This window comes from Numenius arquata, chromosome Z, assembly GCF_964106895.1.
Source record: "Numenius arquata chromosome Z, bNumArq3.hap1.1, whole genome shotgun sequence".
NCBI classification, from domain to species: domain Eukaryota; kingdom Metazoa; phylum Chordata; class Aves; order Charadriiformes; family Scolopacidae; genus Numenius; species Numenius arquata.
Window position 1 is genome coordinate 13723147 of NC_133616.1, and position 21507 is coordinate 13744653.

The following is a 21507-nucleotide window of genomic DNA, read 5'->3' on the forward strand; positions in this document are numbered from 1 at the left end:
TGAATATGGTACTGCTGTTCATCAGACCACACAACAAATGCACTAGGGTACACTTAATGAAAGCAGTAGAAGTTCAGCATAAAAGAAAATGCTTCTTCACAGAATAAGAACTTCTAGAATCTGCTGCCTCAGGAGAGAGTGGGGACAGATAGTACAAACTGAAAACAACAGACCAAAAACGTAGTAATAAAAGTTTTAAAAAAAGAATTAGAAAAATTCAAGGACAACCATTTCATAAAATAGATAGCAAAGGAAACAAGTAGGTGTACATGACCTCACGCTTCCTGGGCTGCATAAAAATAAGTGTGGCCAGAAGGTCGCGGGAACTGATTCTACCCCTCTACTCTGTGCTCATGAGACCCCACCTGGAGTACTGTGTCCAGCTTTGGAGTCCTCAACATAGAAAGGTCATGGACCTGTTAGAACGGGTCCAGCGGAGGGCCACGAAGATGATCAGAGGGATGGAGCACCTCTCCTATGAAGACAGGCTGAGAGAGCTGGGGTTGTTCAGCCTGGAGAAGAGAAGGCTCCGGGGAGACCTCATAGCAGCCTTCCAGTATCTGAAGGGAGCCTACAGGAGAGCTGGAGAGGGACTCTTTGTCAGGAGATGTAGTGACAGGACAAGGGGTAACAGTTTTAAATTGGAAGAGGGGAGATTTACATTGGATACCAGAAAGAAATTTGTTACTGTGAGGGTGGTGAGGCACTGGAACAGGTTGCCCAGAGAAGCTGTGGATGCCCCATCCCTGGAAGTGTTTAAGGCCAGGCTGGATGGGGCTTTGAGCAACGTGCTCTAGTGGGAGCAGGGGGGTTGGAACTTGACGATCTTTAAGGTCCCTTCCAACTCTAACTATTCTATGATTCTATGATTCCATATGCCTAACACAACACTTATAGACACTGGAGGTCGATGAGGTAAACAGACCATACAATGGGGCCATGCTTGCTTGTGGTGCCTGGAAGCACTGCATTTGGGCACTGTCAGAAGTGCCAGCAGAGTACTTCTTATGGTCTTATGAAGCAAATCATCTGCCAGAGGGTGAGTAAATGCACATGGTCTGCTGTAGCCCAATTCGCCACTTCTATGAATTCTGTGGACTAATTTCCATCTCTATCACTTGGCAACAGGAAGAAATATGTCTTGTTTGGACTGAAATGACACATTTCGGTGTGTACAGGTGGGAAAGCTATGTGAATTGGGCAGCAGCAGCAGATCAGCGTTGCTTTCTGTGCTACCCAGACTTGCAGCAGCAAACAATCCTCTCCCACCAGCCAGGCAAAGAAGAAAGCAATTGAGATTTGTTCAGGTGTCTCAACTATAAATGCAATTCTCAATGGACAAATCCAAGCTCTCAAGATAACATGGCTTTTCACAAAATGTTGGGTCATAAATATGAAAAAGGCAGCTATTCAGTCTGGTATTTTCTATCTGTACCTTTCTACTTATTCATTCAAAAGCCAGAGTTCCTCATTTTAATCTAATGCAAACTCCAGCTTCTGCCAAGAGGGGTGGACTCACCTCCATATACCCTCTGACTTTTCATTTCTAACTCTCCATTGTGCCAGGACCACCATTAGGGTGATCACAGGTGAATAAAATCAAGGTAAAAAGCTAACTTGTCAAAAAACAAGCAAACCAATGCAGATCAGTTGTCTGATCTGCCTCACTCATAGGTGTACTAATTCCAACGCCACCAAAAGCGAGGAGGGAGAAACAAGCATAAGGGGAGGCGGCAGGGTCAGCCCTTTGTGCAAACCTGGGTGAATACTACAGGACCAACCTAATGGAGTCTTGTGGACTGCCTCATTTGTAGTCACCATTATATGACTCTTGTCCCTGTCTCATGAGAAGCCCTTTGGATAATATCCCTGAACCAAATGCATCAATCATTCATGTGACATGGGAAAACCAATTTTAAATGGCAGTTAAAAAACATCTGCTGGTGTCTTGGAGGAGTGGGTTCCATTGACTACTAGAGTAGCCTGATTTATGTGCTGAGGCTTTAGTGATGCCTGCTGGGTGTCCCACACATTGACCAATTTGTCTTCCACACTCAAGAGTCCCAGTGTTAGTTTGGCTGGATACCAGCTATAGGGATGGATACCAGCTGCTTCAGCAACATCTGTAGAAGCTCTTCCTGCAACCCTTGCCACACACATACAGTTGTCAAGTATCTTGGTTTCCTAATCCATGTCTTTTTTTACTCTCCAGAAGTGCCAGGACAGAATCTAAGGAATGTTTACATCTATATATGCTAGAAAAAATGCAGCACATCTGGAAGTCTAGAACATTTCTAATTCTCACAGCTGTGCAGCACAGACATAGTTAAGTCAATCACTGCTTAGAAGTGACAGACTTACAATGCTTGCATATAAAATGAATGGTGCTTTGCTTGTATAGGACATGTGACACTTCCTGGAAGTGGTGATTCATTTTTCTTGCCCAGGAGGCTGAACCCTTCCCAGAAGGGTCTACTGAGGAAATAGGAGACATCCTTAAACTCAGGTGGATGCTCTCACTTCCCAACCTAGGACATATGTGCTATATATTTGCAACTAAGTTCACTACATTTCCATTCCCAACTTATCAGTCCATGCTAGAGAAAACCAGGATTCCAAAGACTATTGTCTTACATAAGGTGACATTGCACAACTGAAAAATGGACGTCCCACACTGGGTGGACTATTGCAAGCACTGTGTTGAGAACCACAGCAGAAAGCTGCTCCCTTGTACTGAAGTTACTTATGAATATGCAACTACTTAAGAAGTGAGTAGAATTCTTACTGCTGCTTCTGTAAGAAAGAGTAATTGCCGCATATGACTCTGAAATGACTCCATTCTATCAGTAGAATGAGAAACAGTCTGGAAATTTCTGTCGTAAGGCCATATCCCATCTTCAGATATTTTTTTTTTAGATACCAAGGGACAACACTTCCAACTCATTTCATAATAAAAGCCATATAACAGCTAAGCTAAGCATGGCCTGACAGCATAAAAAAGGCCATTTGCTAAAACCAAAGCCTCAGCAAGTCTTCAGAATCCTAAATGAAATGGGGATTTGGGTGCGGTTTTTCTCTCTTACTTACCTGAATTAGAAATACTTGAACAGAGTGGTCCTCTTGGTCTGTTGCAGTGAAGCACAAGCTTTTTCTGCTTGCTCTCTTTATAACCATCTGATCCCAGAGTCGGGTGTTGAGAATCAGTCTCAAGCTGCCTTGATTTCGCATAACTAAAATAACAAGGTTTATATGATAAGTCATTGGAACCATCTTCGTTTTTACTGCAACATTTTTCTCTACCACCTGTATACAACTAATATTTTCATGAATTACTTTTTTTAATTTGATCTAAACCTGACATGGTAAGGTTTTTTATTTTTATTATTTTTTAAATACCAAAATATATTAGTTTCTTTCAATACATATGGCATACAAAGCAAATAATCTGCTGAAACTCTGCAATACAGTACAAAAAATGACAACAGAGTAAAACAACATTCCGGAAGTGACTTGAAATAACTCCCCTGGAAAAAAAGAATCAACAAAGAGCAAACTGTCAGACTGGTGACTGAGCTAAAAAGATATTGCAGTAGAAATATACAGAACCTAACAACACATGCAAGCGTGAGTGTACAAACTGAGTGAAAAGTGCCCAGTGTCTCAGTCTGTAATGCAGCTAACTTTTTCAGGCAACGTTAAAAAGGTTCTCATCAACTAGACTTAAATAAAACTACATACTCAGTTTCAAATGATCTGAAATAAACTTATTCTGGACAGCAATAGTACAAGTTATTTAATGTTTTGTGTATGTGCTACTTGGTTATTTAATTCTTACTTAGCCTTGACTGCAACATTCCACACTTATTGCTAGAAGTGTCATTAAGCCTCAGGGATCCACTGCCTCTTTCAATCCAGGTTAAAGAAAGCTTATTAAATACAAAGAGCTTGCAGTTGATCTGAAAGAAAAATACATGATGGAAATTGCCTGCCAATGTTAACTTTATCAGTTCTAAAACTGTATGCTTTTATACCTTTTGATACGGCTTTTAATACATCCCTATGCCTGTATACAAAGATAGATACATAGATGTATCACCATTATTACATAAAATAAAATGGCTCCCACATCTATGCTAAATTTTCTGCTAGCCATGGAAAACATTCAGCATGAATCCCAGGTTACTTTTTCAATTATTTCATCTTCATTAATTCTTCATCTGTGATACCCACGAACACAGATGAATTTGTTACAAGTGTTCTACAATCTTACTTGCTCACTTATTAGAAACATTAGGCAGTCCAGTACCACTACTAGGAGAGTACTACTCCAAAGACAACAAAACTTCCATGTTCTGACAAGACAGAAGATTTAATCAATGATAAAATAATGCTACTTTCAGTGTTAAGATTTTTAAAATCATATACATTGTTGCTATTTTCTGAGAAAATAACAGTTTGAAGATGAAGAATAGCAAGATACGTCCTGCTGGACCAGAAAGATAATTGATATTTTAGATGAATTATAAAACTAATTACTTTTGCAACACATTGCTTTTTTCCCAATAAAGTTATGTCATAAAAAAATCTTCACTCAAATCACTTCAAATTTTGAAGTTTTAGTTACTTCTAGTATACTGTGTAGATGCTTATAAAATACAACTGTAGAATGAAGTTCTAAGCACTCACTTACTGAAAGGGACTATAAAATGAACAAATATAATATGAAAAATAAATTATCAGCTTACAGAAAAATGGGTTAGCAGAGCCATGCCTTTAAAAAGTGAAAATTTAAAATATAAATTGAAGTCATTTTCAGATTGCTGCAGTCTGTAAGAGATCTAGATGATCTTTTCAACAACGAAACTGCTCACCATCAAGGCTTTATGAAATACACACCTGTAATACATTGTGTTCTGCTTCTTCTCCAGTTATAACTTCTACTTTATCTAACAGCATTTTCTCCACAGGCTTGGAAATACAAGCAGATGCTGATTCAGTTAATGTTGCATTTCTCAACAAAGCTGTTTCTGTAGGGAAAAAAAAAAAAAAGGAAATCCTTTCTGTACAGGGAATATTTTTAGGAAAACAAAACTAGCACATAGGGTGGCCTCAGTAATGGTGGCCATCGGGTGGCGTCTGGTATTATTTAGTGTTATTAATCAGTTTTTGGCCAAAGCAGTAAATAGAAGAGAAAAAGAAAAAGGCTGGGATACTGCAAAATATCTCACCTGTTTAGGATCATTTTGAATTGAACAAGGCTCTCTGCAGTTGTAGAGGTTTGCCCCAAGGGACAACTTGCAGAAACAAGCCCTATATAATTAGAAGTTGATTTTCCAAATGAAACTGGTCTGTCATATTGCTGTGCAGATGAATAAATAATGAGAGACACATGTCCCAATATTCAGAATAGTAACAAATATACAATGAACAGTTGACAGGAACATGAAAGGGCAAGATTTGAAAGAAATAAGATTGTTACAAAATTTTGAATACTTGCATAATCTATATATGTTTTCCACAGCTTTAATTTATTTTTTTTTCACTTGTAAGAATGTTCATACAAAGTAAGAGGATTCAATGCATCCATTAGGAAAGAGGGGTGCAAAATTTGACAAGAGGGCCCAAGATAGGGGCCTACTTGGCATTCCCTCACAGCCGAAGTTTACATGGCTTGCCTAGTAGAAAAGCTCACACCAGAGTCACAAACAACCCCTGAAATCTGTATAGGAGTTTCAATCCTACAATTAGGATACAAATATGGCAAAGTCACAAAATACAAGCAGTCAACAGCTTAAAATTGTAGTTCACAAATGCGGTCTAAAAGGCATTCACAAAGTTCACTGCTTTTTTTTTTTCAAATAATAAATCATAATAATCTGTAGGAAATAATAATAATCTGTAAAGCTCTATCCTTTCCTGAGTAACTTAGATCATGCATTCTGAAGTTACTCCAGTTGAAATGTCATAAACCAAATTGCAGCTGCTTTCTGAACAGAGATTTCGGCACATACTACATGTGCACTAGTGACTGTGCAACTTGAGAACAGATTACTATTATTGACCACCACTCATTTTACATCCTGTAAGATACAGCAAAACATACAGTAATAAAGCTAACTGTACTTATTTGCTGAATATGCTTACTTGTTTGTGAACTGACGTGAAAAGATGCTATGTACATGGATGTTACTTCTCCTTTGTATAAATCAGCTTCATTACACAACTTGGGATGTTTTTCAGGACTCTTGAAAAAAAACAGGGGAAATAAGAACTCCTATGTAAATAAAATGGCTATTCTACTTTATATCAAATAGAACACTGAACTATTTAATGCATGCTAGGCTGAATATTAGCAATTGTAATATCTTAAGAGTAAAAACTGACACAAATAATACAATTTCGGTCTCTAGTACATGTCATTTTATTATCATAAAATCAGGATATCATTCTTCCCCCAAGAAGAATGGCCTCTTTGTATGGATCCTGGACTAGGATTTAAATCCACTGAAAGACTTAGATGTTTAAGTACCAGCTAATTTTCAGTTTAAGCACTTAAGCCCCAGAAGACTAGTTTAAAATTCCCAGACATCAGAAGCTTAACTTCAGAGGAATTAAAAACTTCCATCACCTTCAGTTTTTGCAGCTGAAGTTTCTCAGGCATTTCTAAATAAATGTTTCTGGCTCCTGACAATGCTCAGTGGCTCAACTCCTACCTTACAAATAAATCCTGGTCAGAAGTCATGACCCAGACCTACGGTTGCCAAGCTTTTTCACTGACAGATATGTGTAGTGTTTTCATTCTACTTCTACTACAAACTGAGTTTCAATTCCATTTTAAACGGTGCAGTCCTGAGCTTAGGAACCACCTTTTTCTCTCAGTTTCCTTCAGGACTGGATCCATTAAGCTGCCTCACAGCATGCTCAATATAGTTTAACACGGACGCTATCTAGGACGTGTGTTCAATCTTTCCCTCATACTAATTTCTCCCATCTCTTGACAGTTATGATGGAAACAATTACAGCATTGGAGCCCACATTCTTTTATTTTGTATTGTGTCTGTCCCACTTTACATGGAACATATAAAACCCCCTTTTTCAGGTCAAAAATGAGTGAAAGAGAAGAAGTGCATACTGGCATGAGTTAGTAATTAGAGTACCTATCTAGGATGGGGAAGATAGGGATGCCTACCCTTTCTGCAGCAAATATTTAGACATTTTCTCCTCAACAGTCATTGGAATCATATTTACTCATATCTTTAAAAGAACAAGAGGAGCTAAAAAGAATCAATCTCTGAAAAAAAAATAAGTACATTAACCTTGATAAAAAGATTGTCAGCATTTACAGATCTTACCAAAACTCTTTCAACCATGTTTTCTCCAAACACAAAATCAGAATTGCTGTTGTTATGTACACTTCTGCCTTCAAATGACTGACTTCTGTGGGAACAAATTAACATAAGAATGTGATTTAGAACTATTTAGAACCTTGTAAAGAATATAAGTAAGTTCATGCATTTACTTTACCACACCTTACATTAAAGACGAACAAAAAATAAGCAAGTAGCCAAATTCTTTCAGAATCTGAGATTACTCTCTACATAACACTTCACAAAAGGAATAGAGAGTATCACATTGTATTTAATGAAGATTATTGAGGATGTTCCTTAAAAGCAAAGAACAAGAAGCCTCCTCCTCAGGGAAATGTCTTACTCCAGAAATTTTAATGAGTTACATTTGTTTCTGTGATGGTGTGCTCCCTCCACTCCTCAACCTGACCTTTATCTCCTGTAACTCATATCCCAAGCAATAACCACCCGTGCTAGTCACAATGAGTGCATCTGGTCGCAATGGCTGCAGCCAGCTCAACGTGGTTTCAGGGTGACAGATAACACAACAGCGAAGGGCTAATTTAAGCAATGCACCCACCTGACCACAGTACTGGTACTCAACCCAAATTTGGAAGAAACTAACACCTGTGGTCCATATGCAAATATGACTAGAAGAAAATAGCATATTTAATCAGTATGCAAATATGACTATAAATCAATAATCTTACCCCAAAAAACAGCCCAAGAGCCCTTTGAGCTCTCCTACAGCAGAGGGCTGCATGCCTGGGTCTCCCCTTGGGTAGGGAGGTCTCTCAAGGTTACTTCTCAAGGCTGAGAAATTCCTTGTCACGCCAAATTCTCAGTAAGTGGTTTATAGCGTGCTAAACTTTGAAGCTTCACTAACATTATATCTTAGATTGATTGAGCACATATAATCCATTAGACACAAACCGTTGACCAGGTCTGGGACTAGGATTGGATCTAGCCTTACACAGAATCCTCTCTGAGAAGGAGTTTAGAAAGCAAAGGGGGTCCTCTCTGAACCTCGACTCAATGGGAGGGTCTCCCTGACAATTCTGTCTGACCCTGTCCTCCTTGCAGTAAATAACCAAGTGCACATTGCCATCGAACCTTGTTAAAACACTGTCACATTTGCTATCAAATGTTGTTAAATCGCTTTTATATTAATAAATATATTGCTGCTTCTCTCTTATGAGTGAAGTGCATCACTCTATCTGTGCCAGTTTCCTGTTTCCTTTTGCTCCACCAAAAGACTACCAACAATAAACAATTTTCCCTTTATGTTGGTCCAGCCCTGATACCCTCCCCAGTGCCTTACAGGCACTCCTTGGTCATCCACCTAACATCTTGGAAAGGCTGAGAGGCAGTGTATTCTAATGCACACACTTTCAATTCACATAAATACTGCAAAAATGTAAAGGTATGATAGCAGATGGCTTATGATAAGGCATAACTAAAACAGGGAAGAAAGATCTTCTTTCCATTTTTCAATTACCTGTTCCGTAGGTACACTTAAAATGAAAAGTGAAGAAAACTAAATACTTGCAATCCTTTGGTACTGGCCAATTATTGTTTGGGGATATAGATTTGGGAAAAAATTTTGTACAGTAGGTAAATCGCTTTATGTTTAGGATCTGGAGTGTGACTGGTTTGGGCAGAAGCTACAATAAAACAACACTTGTCCTTCTTTTCTGTCCCTTTTTCCTTCTTAGTGCCTCAGGTTTTAAAAAATATTAATTTACATTTTTGCATTGCCACCCTGAGTTTAACTTCTCTCAGTTAGCTTCTTACCTCTCAGGAGGTTTAAAAAGAAGGTGGTGAATGCATTTTTAAATAGTGATATAGTCACAAGTTGTAAAAAGTGCATTATTTGTGAATTACATTCAAGAATATTCTAATATAAGTAGAGTTGTGATTGACCTGCTAATTACATAGCCACTTTAAACTAACAGGATCCATTTTTCATACAAGTCACTAGAAAAGTCCCAGTAAACTTCTTGTGGAAGTTGTTCCTGTTCCTGGTTTTTGGAGATTCTTTTACAAAAGGCTTATAGGTTGTTCATGCTTTCTGTAGAGCTTAATCACTGCATCTTTTGCTGCCAAAGGCAAAACCATCCATGTTCTTGTCTCTTTCTGTTCCAGGAGGAAAACTTGGCAGGAAGATGATCTGATGTTCTGTCACAAACTGCATACTTGAGCGCCACTTATCTGCTCTTCTAGATCATTTATCCCCCTTGGGAGGGCTTAACATATGTCATGCAAAGGATATTAATTATAGAATCATGGAATGGTTGGGTTGGAAGGAACCTTAAAGATCATTGAGTTCCAACCCCCCTGCCATGGGAAGGGACACCTCCAACTACACCAGGTTGCTCAAAGCCCCATCCAGCCTGGGCTTGAACACCTCCAGGGATGGGGCATCCACAGCTTCTCTGGGCAACCTGTTCCAGTGCCTCACCACCCTCACAGCAAAGAATTTCTTCCTAGTATCTAATCTAAATCTCCCCTCTTCCAATTTAAAACCATTACCTCTCGTCCTATTGATACACTCTCTCATAAAGAGTCCCTCCCCACCTCTCCTGTAGCCCCCTTTAGGTACTGGAAGGCCGCTATAAGGTGTCCCCGGAGCTTTCTTTTCTCCAGGCTGGACAACCCCAACTCTCTCAGCCTGTCTTCATAGGAGAGGTGCTCCAGCCCTTTATCATCTTTGTGGCCCTCCTCTGGACCCGTTCCAACAGGTCCATGTCCTTCCTGTGCTGAGGACTCCAGAGCTGGACACAGTACTCCAGGTATAGTCTCACCAGAGCAGAGTAGAGGGGTGGAATCAGCTCCCTTGCCCTGTTGGCCACACTTGATGCAGCCCAGGATGCAGTTGGCTTTCTGGGCTGCAAGTGCACATTGCTGGCTCATGTTGAGCTTCTCATTCACCAACACCCCCAAGTCCTTCTCCTCAGGGCTGCTCTCAATCTATTCTCCGCCCAACCTGTATTTGTGCTTGGGATTGCCCTGACCCAGGTGCAAGACCTTGCACTTGGCTTGGTTGAACTTCATGAGGATCACACAGGCCCATTCCTGTTAATAAGCTGGGTTTGTTGCCAGCACTTTGATTATTGGCTCTAAAACTTAGTTTCTGTGTTCACAAGTACAGTATGCTTGAAATCTCTTCACACAGGATGAAGAAATTCCCAAGTACAAGCTATCTCCATTTTACACTTAAGGAAAAAAATATTCTTTAACATTCTCGTGCTCGATGTGTTGCTAAGAATAAGAGCAAGTAAGAAAGATAAATCAGAAAATCCATCTCTTTTCAGCCTTGAAGCCTTTCATACATGTTTTGGGCCATGAACGGAGAATCTGAAGTGTGTTTAAACTAATGAGTTTCTTATCCTTAAGAAAACTCCCCACTGAAATTCACTAGGCTGCTCCAGTAGCAACTTAGTAGGGATAACACTCCAGAAGAGCTAAAAAACAGAAACTAGAGACATTTGAAACTAGAGTACTGTGGTCCCAAATGTTGTGTGCAGGAATCTTTTCCTGTGTGACACATCCAACCTTGAGGAAGACTGGACAGACTCCTTTGCAGTTAACATGTTCTCTGCCCTCTTTAGGTGGGAGGGGAAAAGAAGGCAACATCACAAATGTGTTATCGGTGGCCCTTGCCATTTTGAAATGTCATTCTCTCACCAGAACTGATCTCAGGTGTATGCCTGGTGCTCACAGCTTCCAGCTAAGTAACGCTTATCAACCATCATCAGCAGTATCAATACCCACAAGATAACCTGCTGGCTAACCACAGACCTAGCATTCTCATGAGCCAGTCTCCCAGGAGAGGTGACAGCCCACTGTTTCACCATTATGAGCTCTTTTATGCAGAGGCAGGACATGGGGCAACGACCTAGTCCAAGGAAGTCCACTTCTTCATGCAGAAATTCTGAAGTCCATGCTGGTCAACCCAAAGATGTCACCCTATCACAATCATCACAGCTAGTTGTTCATCCCAGAAACACTAGTGTGTATGGAAGTAGAGCATCAGTTGCAGCATTCACCTTGTCTTCCAAATCAGTCCTGTATGGTTTTCTTCATGTTTTCTGGGTTCAATATGCTGACATATTTTGGAAATTCCTGAGTTTCTCTATACCTGTTTATGAGATGCAGCAGCTATGCAATCAGAAGAGAGTTGCCCAAAGTGACAACAAAGATGACTGTAAACATTCAAAACCAGGACATATTTTGAACTGCCAAAGCTGTATGAGGTGGCAAACCAAAACAGTTTCTGGCTTTGGGGTTGCTAATGAGAAACAAACTGTCCAACAGAGATTAATTCCTGGCAGGAGCCCATTTCTTACGGCATACAGAACTCATATCAGTACTCACAAATCCTGGCACCACACACAAACACCAGTGACCACTGTGTGGGTGTAGATAGCACGGGCTCAGTACCATGTAAGACATAAGGATATGCCACAAGCCAAGTGACAAAACGGCGTAGAAATACAATAAATAAAAACTTACTGTGCTGTTTTAGAGCTAGAAAGATTTATGGTAGTAGATGACCTCTCTGCTGTTTTGGAACTTACTGAGTTCTCAGCTGAGGAATAAGAGCTGTCTTCAGATAGCTAGGAATAATAAAACCAGATTAATTAATTAGACCAAGCTTATTTTCTGCTACAAACTGATCTGGTAGAAGTCCTGAGTCGCTGAGGTGTGTGTATATACATATATCTATACATGGTAGTTGGCAGAACTTCCTCCAGCTGTGTACTAAACCAGAGCCCTTAATCAAAATACTAAAAGGTTACTTCCTAAATAAACAAAATCCAAAAGACCCCCAAAGCTGATTTGCCCACAGAACCCTGCTATCTGAAAGTTGAGACAGCCTGCAGAGAAAAGAAGTTTTTTCAAACACACTCAGCACCAGCTGAATAATTCACACCATGTCAGTGATCCATTGATTCCACTGAAACCGATATTAAGAACTTTCTTGAAAATCACACAGTGGTATAATTAATTGCCTTACAACCGCACTGTTTGTTTTTTTTTTTAATTTGAGCTGCAAACATATATTAGCCAGGAAAATCACTTTTCTTTTTACCTGAACAGGTGCTTCTTTCTTAGTTATTTGAGATACTACAGGATTTTCAGGACAGGTCAGGGCTTGTGGGGGTTGTAAAATGGCAGGTCTAATGACATTCCGCAATTGACTTTGGGACAAGGATGCTTGCAAAATATAAAGAAAACATAAATACAAAGGTGAAAAAAAATATTTAAACTGAGACTTTTTCTTCATATGTCCTGCCTCTTTAACTGAAAGCTTCAAAGCGTATTTAAATAACATTTATTGTTGTTGACTTGCTACATATTCTGAAAAATTGTAATCCCTTCTAAAAACCACAACTCTGCAGTGACACCAACCCCTGTTATCCTATCAGAATAAAAAGGTATAGCATTATATACAATAATATGTATATTTATACTTCTAAAATATATTTGTACTTACGTATTTAAATATATCTTTATATTTACTGCTTTCTGTTAGACCTGTCTTATGATATTTTAAATGCAATCCTGCACCTGCAGACGCATGAAAGTAATTTTCATGTCTTCTGTATCTGTTAAACCTTTGTGGAACTACAGTGAACAAATATTGCAATGAAAGTTACCTTCTTTTGTGCTTTTGCTCAAGTCAGGGTTTCTTTGAAGAAGAGTTGAGCTCATGAATATGTTATTCTTCTTTACTACAGAACAAGGAATTTAAACTTAAATAATGAGTAATAGCAAATTTTAATTATTCATTTATTACCATTTCGGTAGTACCCAAGCAATATTCCAACCTATCCATCTAAACAAGATCTCTGAGGTAACTGTTACCATTTCCATTTTACAGGTGGGTAGACTTCAGCACAGAAAGCACCATGGGTTTTCTGGCTATGTCAGAGACAGAAGTCTTTTGGATATTAACAGATGTTTTAAACTCATAAAGTCCTTCTTCAGCTTTGAAAACCAGGTGCTGCTGGTTTGCAAAAACTATTGAAATGGCAATGCTATCTGCTCCAGTCTCTTTACCAGCAGAAGTAGGGAGGTGATTATGCCCCTGTACTCAGCACTGGTGAGGCCACACCTCGAGTATTGTGTCCAGTTTTGGGCACCTCAATACAAGAGAGATATCGAGGTGCTGGAGCGAGTGCAGAGGAGGGCAACAAAGCTGGTGAAGGGCCTGGAAAACAAATCATATGAAGAGCGGTTGAAAGAGCTGGGACTGTTTAGTATGAGGAAGAGGAGGCTGAGGGGAGACCTCATCACTCTCTACAACTACTTGAAAGGACACTGTAGAGAGGTTGGTGCTGGTCTCTTCACACAGGTAATTAATGACAGAACAAGAGGGAATGGCTTCAAGCTCCAGCAGGGTAGGTTTAGACTGAACATTAGGAAAGAATTTTTCACAGAAAGAGTGGTTGGGCATTGGAATAGGCTGCCCAGGGAGGTGGTTGAGTCACCATCCCTGGATATGTTTAAGAGACATTTAGATGTGGTGTTGGGGGATATGATATAGGGAAGAACTTTGTAGTGAAGGGTAGATGGTTGGACTCGATGATCCCAAGGGTCTCTTCCAACCTGGATGATTCTATGATTCTATGATTTTTAAGATGAGTAAATGAGGCCCAAGAACATGGGAATAAATAAATGTGCCCTAACCCATTCTGGTAAAAAGACCTTCACAACTTACTATAAGGATGGCAATGCACCACTGATGCTTTCACTGTTTTAATAATGATACCAAACATCAGCCAGAAAGTGATAGCAACAACATACTACATCCTGTAAAATAACGCAACTGATAAGTCTATGCACAATCACTACTTATTCACCTCCGAAAGTGTGTAGTTTGTTGCTGTAAATGCTGTGTTCTCTTGAGATTGTTTGTGCCAATGTCTGCCAAGGACCTGTTTCTGGTAAGAGACTTAGTGTAGGATTTAAGACCACCCCATTGTTCCCATTAGTGGTAAGAATACTCCCAGGGTTTCTGGGTAGGTGAAAGACAGGTTCCTAGGACAGAAAATTATATTCCTACAAGCACCATCACCAGTAAGTTGCAAGCAAACTAATTCATGTAATTACTTTAACTCCATTCTGTTTTTTCAATTTGTACCACACTGTCTAAATGCCTCTTTGCAAATTACTCAAAGATTCCTCCCCAGCACTGCAGGATTCCCTAACAACAAATGTAAAACCCATTTCATCTACTGAACTGCCAGTACTCCTCCTAAAACATTCCTTTCTCCTGTCCAAATACCAGGTTAGTCCAATGCACTGCAGCTTGGTCCTGCCGAAAACGCATTTCTGTACACCTCTTTATTTTAGCTAATACCCACTTTTCTGCATAAATATTTACTGTTTTTGCTGGGGTTTTTGCAGGGTTGTTTTGGGTTTTTTTTAATTACCTGGCTGAGAGGGAGGGAAGGTAGGAAGGATAGTAAAGGAAGATGATCTCCCTCTTTTCTGAGCGAGACTTGCATCTGAAAGGATAAGAGACTGAAATTATCACTTGTTCGGAGATAAAAAAAAAGGTTAATTTTATGGTTAGACAATTTGATATCATGTCTTCGTTGGGAGTAGAATAAATTATTGCCTGCTAACTATCAGTTTTCTGAAGTAGACTGTTAGGTTATGCCTATACTGCTGAATCAGAGAGGTCTCTGAGTCCAAGTAGCACAGCCTGGCTCAGGCACACTGCTTACAGCTAGTCCACTTGGTAACAGCTCTGTCTTGCAGACCAACAATTGGCGAGGTTCAAAACAGAATCAGGGAATGAGTTATCAGTTAAGCAGTGCTGACAATCAAGAGCTCAAACACTCAAGCTCCCTCCTGCACTGTGCTTTATTTTTTGGTATAGGCATACCCTAAAATTTCTACTGTATCTATGATTCTGTGCATGATCTCAGTATAATTTCCAGAGTAAACCAAACTAGCTGATGTTAAATCCTCTTACTTATATAAATACCTCTTAATTCAGGTGTGTCATAGGACTAGATAGAATATAGTGCACACATATTAATGCCTGAATTCAGAAATAATTTTCTGGTCCCATCCATATGTCCCATCCATATGTTAAACACCATAAAAAACAGATCAGTCCTTCTGCACAGTAGTCTCAGTGACTTGCATGCATTTCCCATGGAAGCAATACATAGTCCTTAAAAGGCCTTCCATATCAGCTGTTGGCTGTACGGGAGGGGCCCTTCTAGAAACTGCTTTACATTTTCAAGGACTGCCCAGGGAACACCAATCTCTTCCATAACCAAGGCAAACCAGCCCTTCTCCTCCCTTGTGCAAGGAGGATTCGATTCAAGGAAACAATACAGAATATACAGATTTTTCACTACTTTATGTCATATTATGTAAGTATGGAATACTAATACATTTTTACTTAACAGGGGACTTATTTGAAATTACCACCAAGTTTATATCAATGTTTAAGTTTTCATGACTTGCAGCATTTCTACAGTGCAGAAACGAAAGAAAAGTCCTTCTCTTCTTCAGCAGATGAGAATACAGTGTTATAGTAATTAAAACACGACTGGAGCTAAGTGCCATACCTTTGTTAGACTGAGAGTCAGACTTCTGGAAAGTAAAAGATGATGATCTTGCACGCTTTCTGGAACAACAAATAGAATCTAGAGAAAAGTAAATATAATGTTCTGCAGGGACAGACTGGCAGGAGATTTGAGCACAATGCTGTAATACGCAATTAAAAACTGAACACAGTAAATTCTACAAATGACTTAGAGGAAGAGCTTTAAGGCAGTTTCCAAAGCATGAGGGCTTTGGAATCTCAGTCAACACCTGGCACAAAGCCCTAAGGAGCCTTCTTTACTTCTACTAAGTTCAGGGAACCTAAATCAAGCACTTAGAATCAGTTAAGAGCCCACAGGCTCAGAAGACATTAAGAATGCAAAGTTACATTATAGTGTAGCCTGAACAAATAGAAAAGAGCACCTAGGAGCTCATACAGATGATGAGAATACTTGCCACTTTTCAGGGCTTCTGGAGTTTGCCTTTCTGCTAAATATGAGAGGTAAGATGGAAGAATTCTTGAGGTAAGACAGGGACATATATAGTAGGACATAGTAGGTGGCTCTACAACCCACGTAGTCTTAGTCTACTAACAGGGATTTGTCCCTGCTCATACAAAGTAAGGGTCCAAACACTATTTTCACAGGCAACAGTCAGACCTGTGAACAACCCAAATCTATTTCAATGAGGTGGTTATTACCATTTTCAGCTTTGCAAACTGGGTCTTCTGCAGGCCGCTGGAAAAAAATAAAAGCGTGGAAAGGTCAAGGAGAATAGAACTGACATTTTCTAGACCAGGACACAAATCATATCAATCCAGTATATATGCATTAAAAGCAGTCTTGTTTCTAGTTTCTACTTTTCCTTGTTCTATTTTGAAACCATTTATTATAAGTCTTAACCTGGGCTAAAATCTTTTATTACTGCTAGCATCACTGTCTATGGAATTCTCATGTCTCAGCATTTTTTTATCAATTAAAAAAAAAAAAAAAAAAAAAAAAGGCTTCTTACCTTCAAAGAACAGTCCTTCTTTTCAAAAACAAATATCGGCTGGGCAAGCACTGATCTCTCTGGAAAACAGAAGAGGTCACTTTTATTAATAATTCTGTAACAGCACTTCTCAACCACAGTTCACAGTTCTCAAAGTGCTGTGCAATAACAAACAGGACTTTATCCGTATGTTACAAAGGAAGAAAATAGGAGCTGCGGTGATACACAGCACAGTTTGTAAATAATAAAAAAAAAAGCTAGAGTTCACAAATCCCAGTGTGAGTTTTGCCTAACTAGATGCCAGAGGATTTGGCCTTATATTTTTTTACACTTTTTTCAGTTAAAAATAACAGAAAAATGATTTTAGCTTTGTTGTTTGCAACATCTGCCATCCTTTAAGAACACAGCTGAATTACAGGTTTGATTCTCAGATGAGCTGGAAACAGGATGAGCTGGAAGCCATGGTGCAGCAGGACAGCTATGACGTAGTTGCCATCACAGAAACATGGTGGGATGACAGTCATGACTGGAATGCTGCGATGAGTGGCTAGAAGCTCTTCAGAAGGAATAGGCAAGGAAGGAGAGGCAGGGGGTGTGGCTCTGTACATTTGGGAGTGTTTTGACTGTACAGAGCTAGATTCCAGTGACGATGAAGTTGAGTGTTTGTGGGTAAGGATGAAGGGGAAGGCTAACAAGGGGGATTTTGTGTTCAGAGCCTGCTATAGACCACCCAACCAGGATGAGCAGGTTGATGAAGTATTCTGTAAGAGGCTGGCTGAAGTCTCGCAATCGCCAGCCCTTGTTCTGGTTGGGGACTTCAACCTACCGGGTATCTGCTGGAAATATAACACAGCAGAGAGCAGGCTGTCTAGGAGGTTCCTTGAGTGTATGGAAGATAACTTCCTGACACAACTGGTAGAAGAGCCTACCAGGGGAGGTGCCTCGCTAGACCTACTTTTCACAAACAAAGAAGGGCTAGTGGGAGATGTGGAGGTCGGAGGCCGTCTTGGTCTTAGCGATCATGAAATGGTCAAGTTTTCAATTCTTAGTGAGGTAAGGAGAGGGGTTAGCAAAACCTCCACCTTGGACTTCCAGAGGGCAGACTTTAGCCTGTTTAGAACCCTGGTTGGGAGGGTCCCTTGGGAGATAATCCTGCGGGGCAAAGGGGTCCAGGAAGGCTGGATGCTCTTCAAGAAGGAAATCCTAAAGGCCCAGGAGCAGGCTGTCCCCATGAGGCGCAAAATTAAAGGGAGGGGAAAATGGTCGGCCCGGTTGAACAAAGAGCTTTTGACGGGACTTAGGGAAAAAAGGAAGGTTTATTATCTTTGGATGAAGGGACAGGCAACTCAGGAGGAGTACAGAGATCTTGTTAGGTTATACAGAGAAAAAATTAGGAAGGCAAAAGCCCAGCTGGAACTCAACCTGGCCATTAATATAAAGGACAACAAAAAAAGTTTTAATAAATACGTCAACAAAAAGAGAGTCAGGGAGAATCTCCATCCCTTACTGGATGCGGGGGGGAAACGTTGCGACCAAGGACGAGGAGAAGGCTGAGATACTTAATGTCTTCTTTGCCTCTGTCTTCAGTAGTCGGACCAGCTACCCCCAGGGTGTTCAGCCTCCTGGGCTGGAAGATAAGGATGGAGAGAAGAACAACCCTCCGGTAATCCAGGAGGAAGCAGTTAATGATTTGCTTATGCACCTGGACACGCATAAGTCCATGGGGCCAGATGGGATTCACCCAAGGGTACTCAGAGAGCTGGCGGGAGAGCTCACCAAGCCTCTCTCCCTTATCTATCAACAATCCTGGTCAACAGGAGAGGTACCAGATGACTGGAGGGTGGCCAATGTGACGCCCATCTACAAGAAGGGCTGGAAGGACCATCCAGGAAACTATAGGCCTGTCAGTCTGACCTCAGTACCGGGAAAGATCATGGAGAGGATCACCTTCAGTGAGGTCTCACGGCAAGTGCAGGGCAGCCGAGGGATCAGGGCCAGCCAGCATCGGTTTATGAAAGGCAGGTCCTGCATAACCAACTTGATCTCTTTCTATGACCATGTGACCCGCTTTCTCAATGCGGGGAAGGCTGTGGACATTGTCTACCTGGACTTTGGTAAGGCCTTTGACACCGTCCCCCACAGCGTTCTCCTGGAGAAGCTGGCGAATCATAGCATAGACAAGTGTACTCTTCACTGGGTAAAAAACTGGCTGGATGGCCGTGCCCAAAGAGTTGTAATTAATGGGGTGAAATCCAGTTGGCGGCCGGTCACCAGTGGTGTCCCTCAGGGCTCAGTTTTGGGGCCAGTCTTGTTTAATATCTTTATTGATGATCTGGATAAGGGGATTGAGTGCACCTTCAGTAAGTTTGCAGATGACACCAAGCTAGGTGGGAGTGTTGATCTGCTTGAGGGTCGGCAGGCTTTACAGAGGGACCTGGACAGGTTGGATCAATGGGCCAAGGCCAATGGGATGAGGTTTAATAAGGCCAAGTGCCGGGTCCTGCATTTCGGTCACAACAACCCCATGCAACACTACAGGCTTGGGGAAGAGTGGCTGGAAAGCTGCCCGGCAGAAAAGGACCTGGGGGTATTGGTGGACAGCCGGCTTAACATGAGCCAGCAGTGTGCCCAGGTGGCCAAGAAAGCCAACAGCATCCTGGCCTGTATAAGGAATAGCGTGGCCAGCAGGAGTAGGGAGGTGATCGTGCCTCTGTACTCGGCACTGGTGAGGCCTCACCTCGAGTGCTGTGTTCAGTTTTGGGCCCCTCACTACAGGAAGGCCATTGAAGTGCTGGAGCGTGTCCAGAGGAGAGCCACCAAGCTGGTGAGGGGTCTGGAGGACAAGTCATATGAGGAGAGGCTGAGGGAACTGGGCATGTTTAGTTTGGAGAAGAGGAGGTTGAGGGGGGACCTCATTGCCCTCTACAACTACCTGAAAGGAGGTTGTAGAGAGGTGGGTGTTGGCCTCTTCTCCCAAGTGAATAATGACAGGACCAGAGGAAATGGTCTGAAGTTGGGGCAGGGGAGGTTTAGATTAGATATCAGGAAGAATTACTTTACTGAGAGAGTGGTCAGGCACTGGAACAGCCTGCCCAGGGAGGTGGTGGAGTCACCATCCCTGGAGGTATTTAAGAAACGTGTAGACATGGCACTTCAGGGCATGCTCTAGTGCCCGAGATTGTTGGTTTCTGTTTGTGGGTGGGGTGGGGTGTGGTTGCAGGCGTTTGTTTTGGTTTGGTTTTGGTGTTCGGTGTTCTGGGATTTTGATTTATTTTTTTTTGTTGGTTGGACTTGATGATCTCAAAGGTCCCTTCCAACCAAAAATATTCTGTGATTCTGTGATTAATGACACATTCTTATGCCAATAAATGGCACAATTACAGAGCAAAGCAGCAAACAGATTTTTTCAGACCACAGCATACAGGATTCACCTCATGCTAGCTTGAGGTGTCTGTAACATACAGTCAATAGAAACAATCAGCTTCTGAACATAAGCATATTTTAGTTGTGTACATTAGGAGATGAATGGAGATCTAAATGCATGTATTTCTCTCCATGGGTGGTAAGAACAGACTAGGGCAACTACTGCGCTGTATGACTGGCCTTCAGCCAGAGAAACCCCACACTTGACATCTTGTTAACTGGCATTTGACAGAATATTTATCACGCACACACAACTTTTGTAATGCTGGCTTCCTCTGGTTTATATTAGAATATTTACCTGTTAAACAAAACTGTCCATGTGAAAATATATGGATTGATATTTTTATCTTGGCTTGTGTACCCATCTGAGACCAAACCACTCTAGCATTGGTATCAATTACTTAAAGGTTTAATAAAGCAAATATCAACCTATCATGGAAATTTTAAAATTACTAAATAAATATATATTCAACAACCAAGAAAAAAAGTACACATTGTTAAAATAAATGCTGTATGAATGTAAACTGGGGAAGAAGCATGACACTATTACTCAAATCCAGTGATATACAGTCACAGCAGTAATAACTAATACAGTTTTGTTGTTATTGAAGTTAGTTTTCTATTTACTTGGACATTATGTGTGTGCAAAGGACTGAATTTTGCAAACTTGGCACGCTTTGCGATGAAGGTCCGGTTTGTCCTTAATAAAAAGAGCAGAAAAAAGTTCACGTTGTTCAACTCTGAAAAAGATAATTCTCTGTCACTGAAAATTGAAGAAAATTTCCATAATCCAGTTGTAGTTGGGGGTCCATGGCATGGCAGGAGATGGAGCAGTTCCACTTCTATTCACTAGAGGGGAGTGGGACACATAAACAATAGTATTTCACTGAAATATGATTTATTCAATATAATAGGCTTTTTTCCTGTCTCCTTTAAAAAAAAGGGTCCTGTACTCTGATCAAATGAAGGAAAAATATAAAAATAAAAGCATGACTACAGAAACCTTCATATTCTTCACAGTACCTCTCAAAGCTCAGAAGCTAGCAATATTTTTAAAAGTACATTTACTACTCCAAAGCATGGAATTATCGGAGTGAATTGCTGTGAAAAAGAAACTGACCCTCTATCACAGAGTTAAATTTTGCTGGAGCTAAAAGGCTGGAAGGAGTTTGAA

At 40.7% G+C, this 21507-nt stretch overlaps 1 protein-coding gene across 1 annotated transcript in view; it reads right to left on the bottom strand.

Moving 5' to 3' along the window:
* Positions 1-21507, bottom strand: part of RANBP3L (RAN binding protein 3 like) — a 37713-nt gene that overhangs the window by 8560 nt on the left and 7646 nt on the right. The window contains exons 2-13 of the mRNA XM_074166583.1: positions 16932-16990; positions 16621-16657; positions 15944-16021; positions 14789-14863; positions 13010-13084; positions 12442-12566; positions 11862-11965; positions 7317-7437; positions 6145-6244; positions 4897-5021; positions 3836-3956; positions 3088-3230 (exon numbers count right to left, since the gene is read on the bottom strand). Coding sequence (XP_074022684.1) covers positions 3088-3230; positions 3836-3956; positions 4897-5021; positions 6145-6244; positions 7317-7437; positions 11862-11965; positions 12442-12566; positions 13010-13084; positions 14789-14863; positions 15944-16021; positions 16621-16657; positions 16932-16990 — 1163 coding nt within the window. The remainder of the gene's footprint in view (positions 1-3087; positions 3231-3835; positions 3957-4896; positions 5022-6144; positions 6245-7316; positions 7438-11861; positions 11966-12441; positions 12567-13009; positions 13085-14788; positions 14864-15943; positions 16022-16620; positions 16658-16931; positions 16991-21507) is intronic.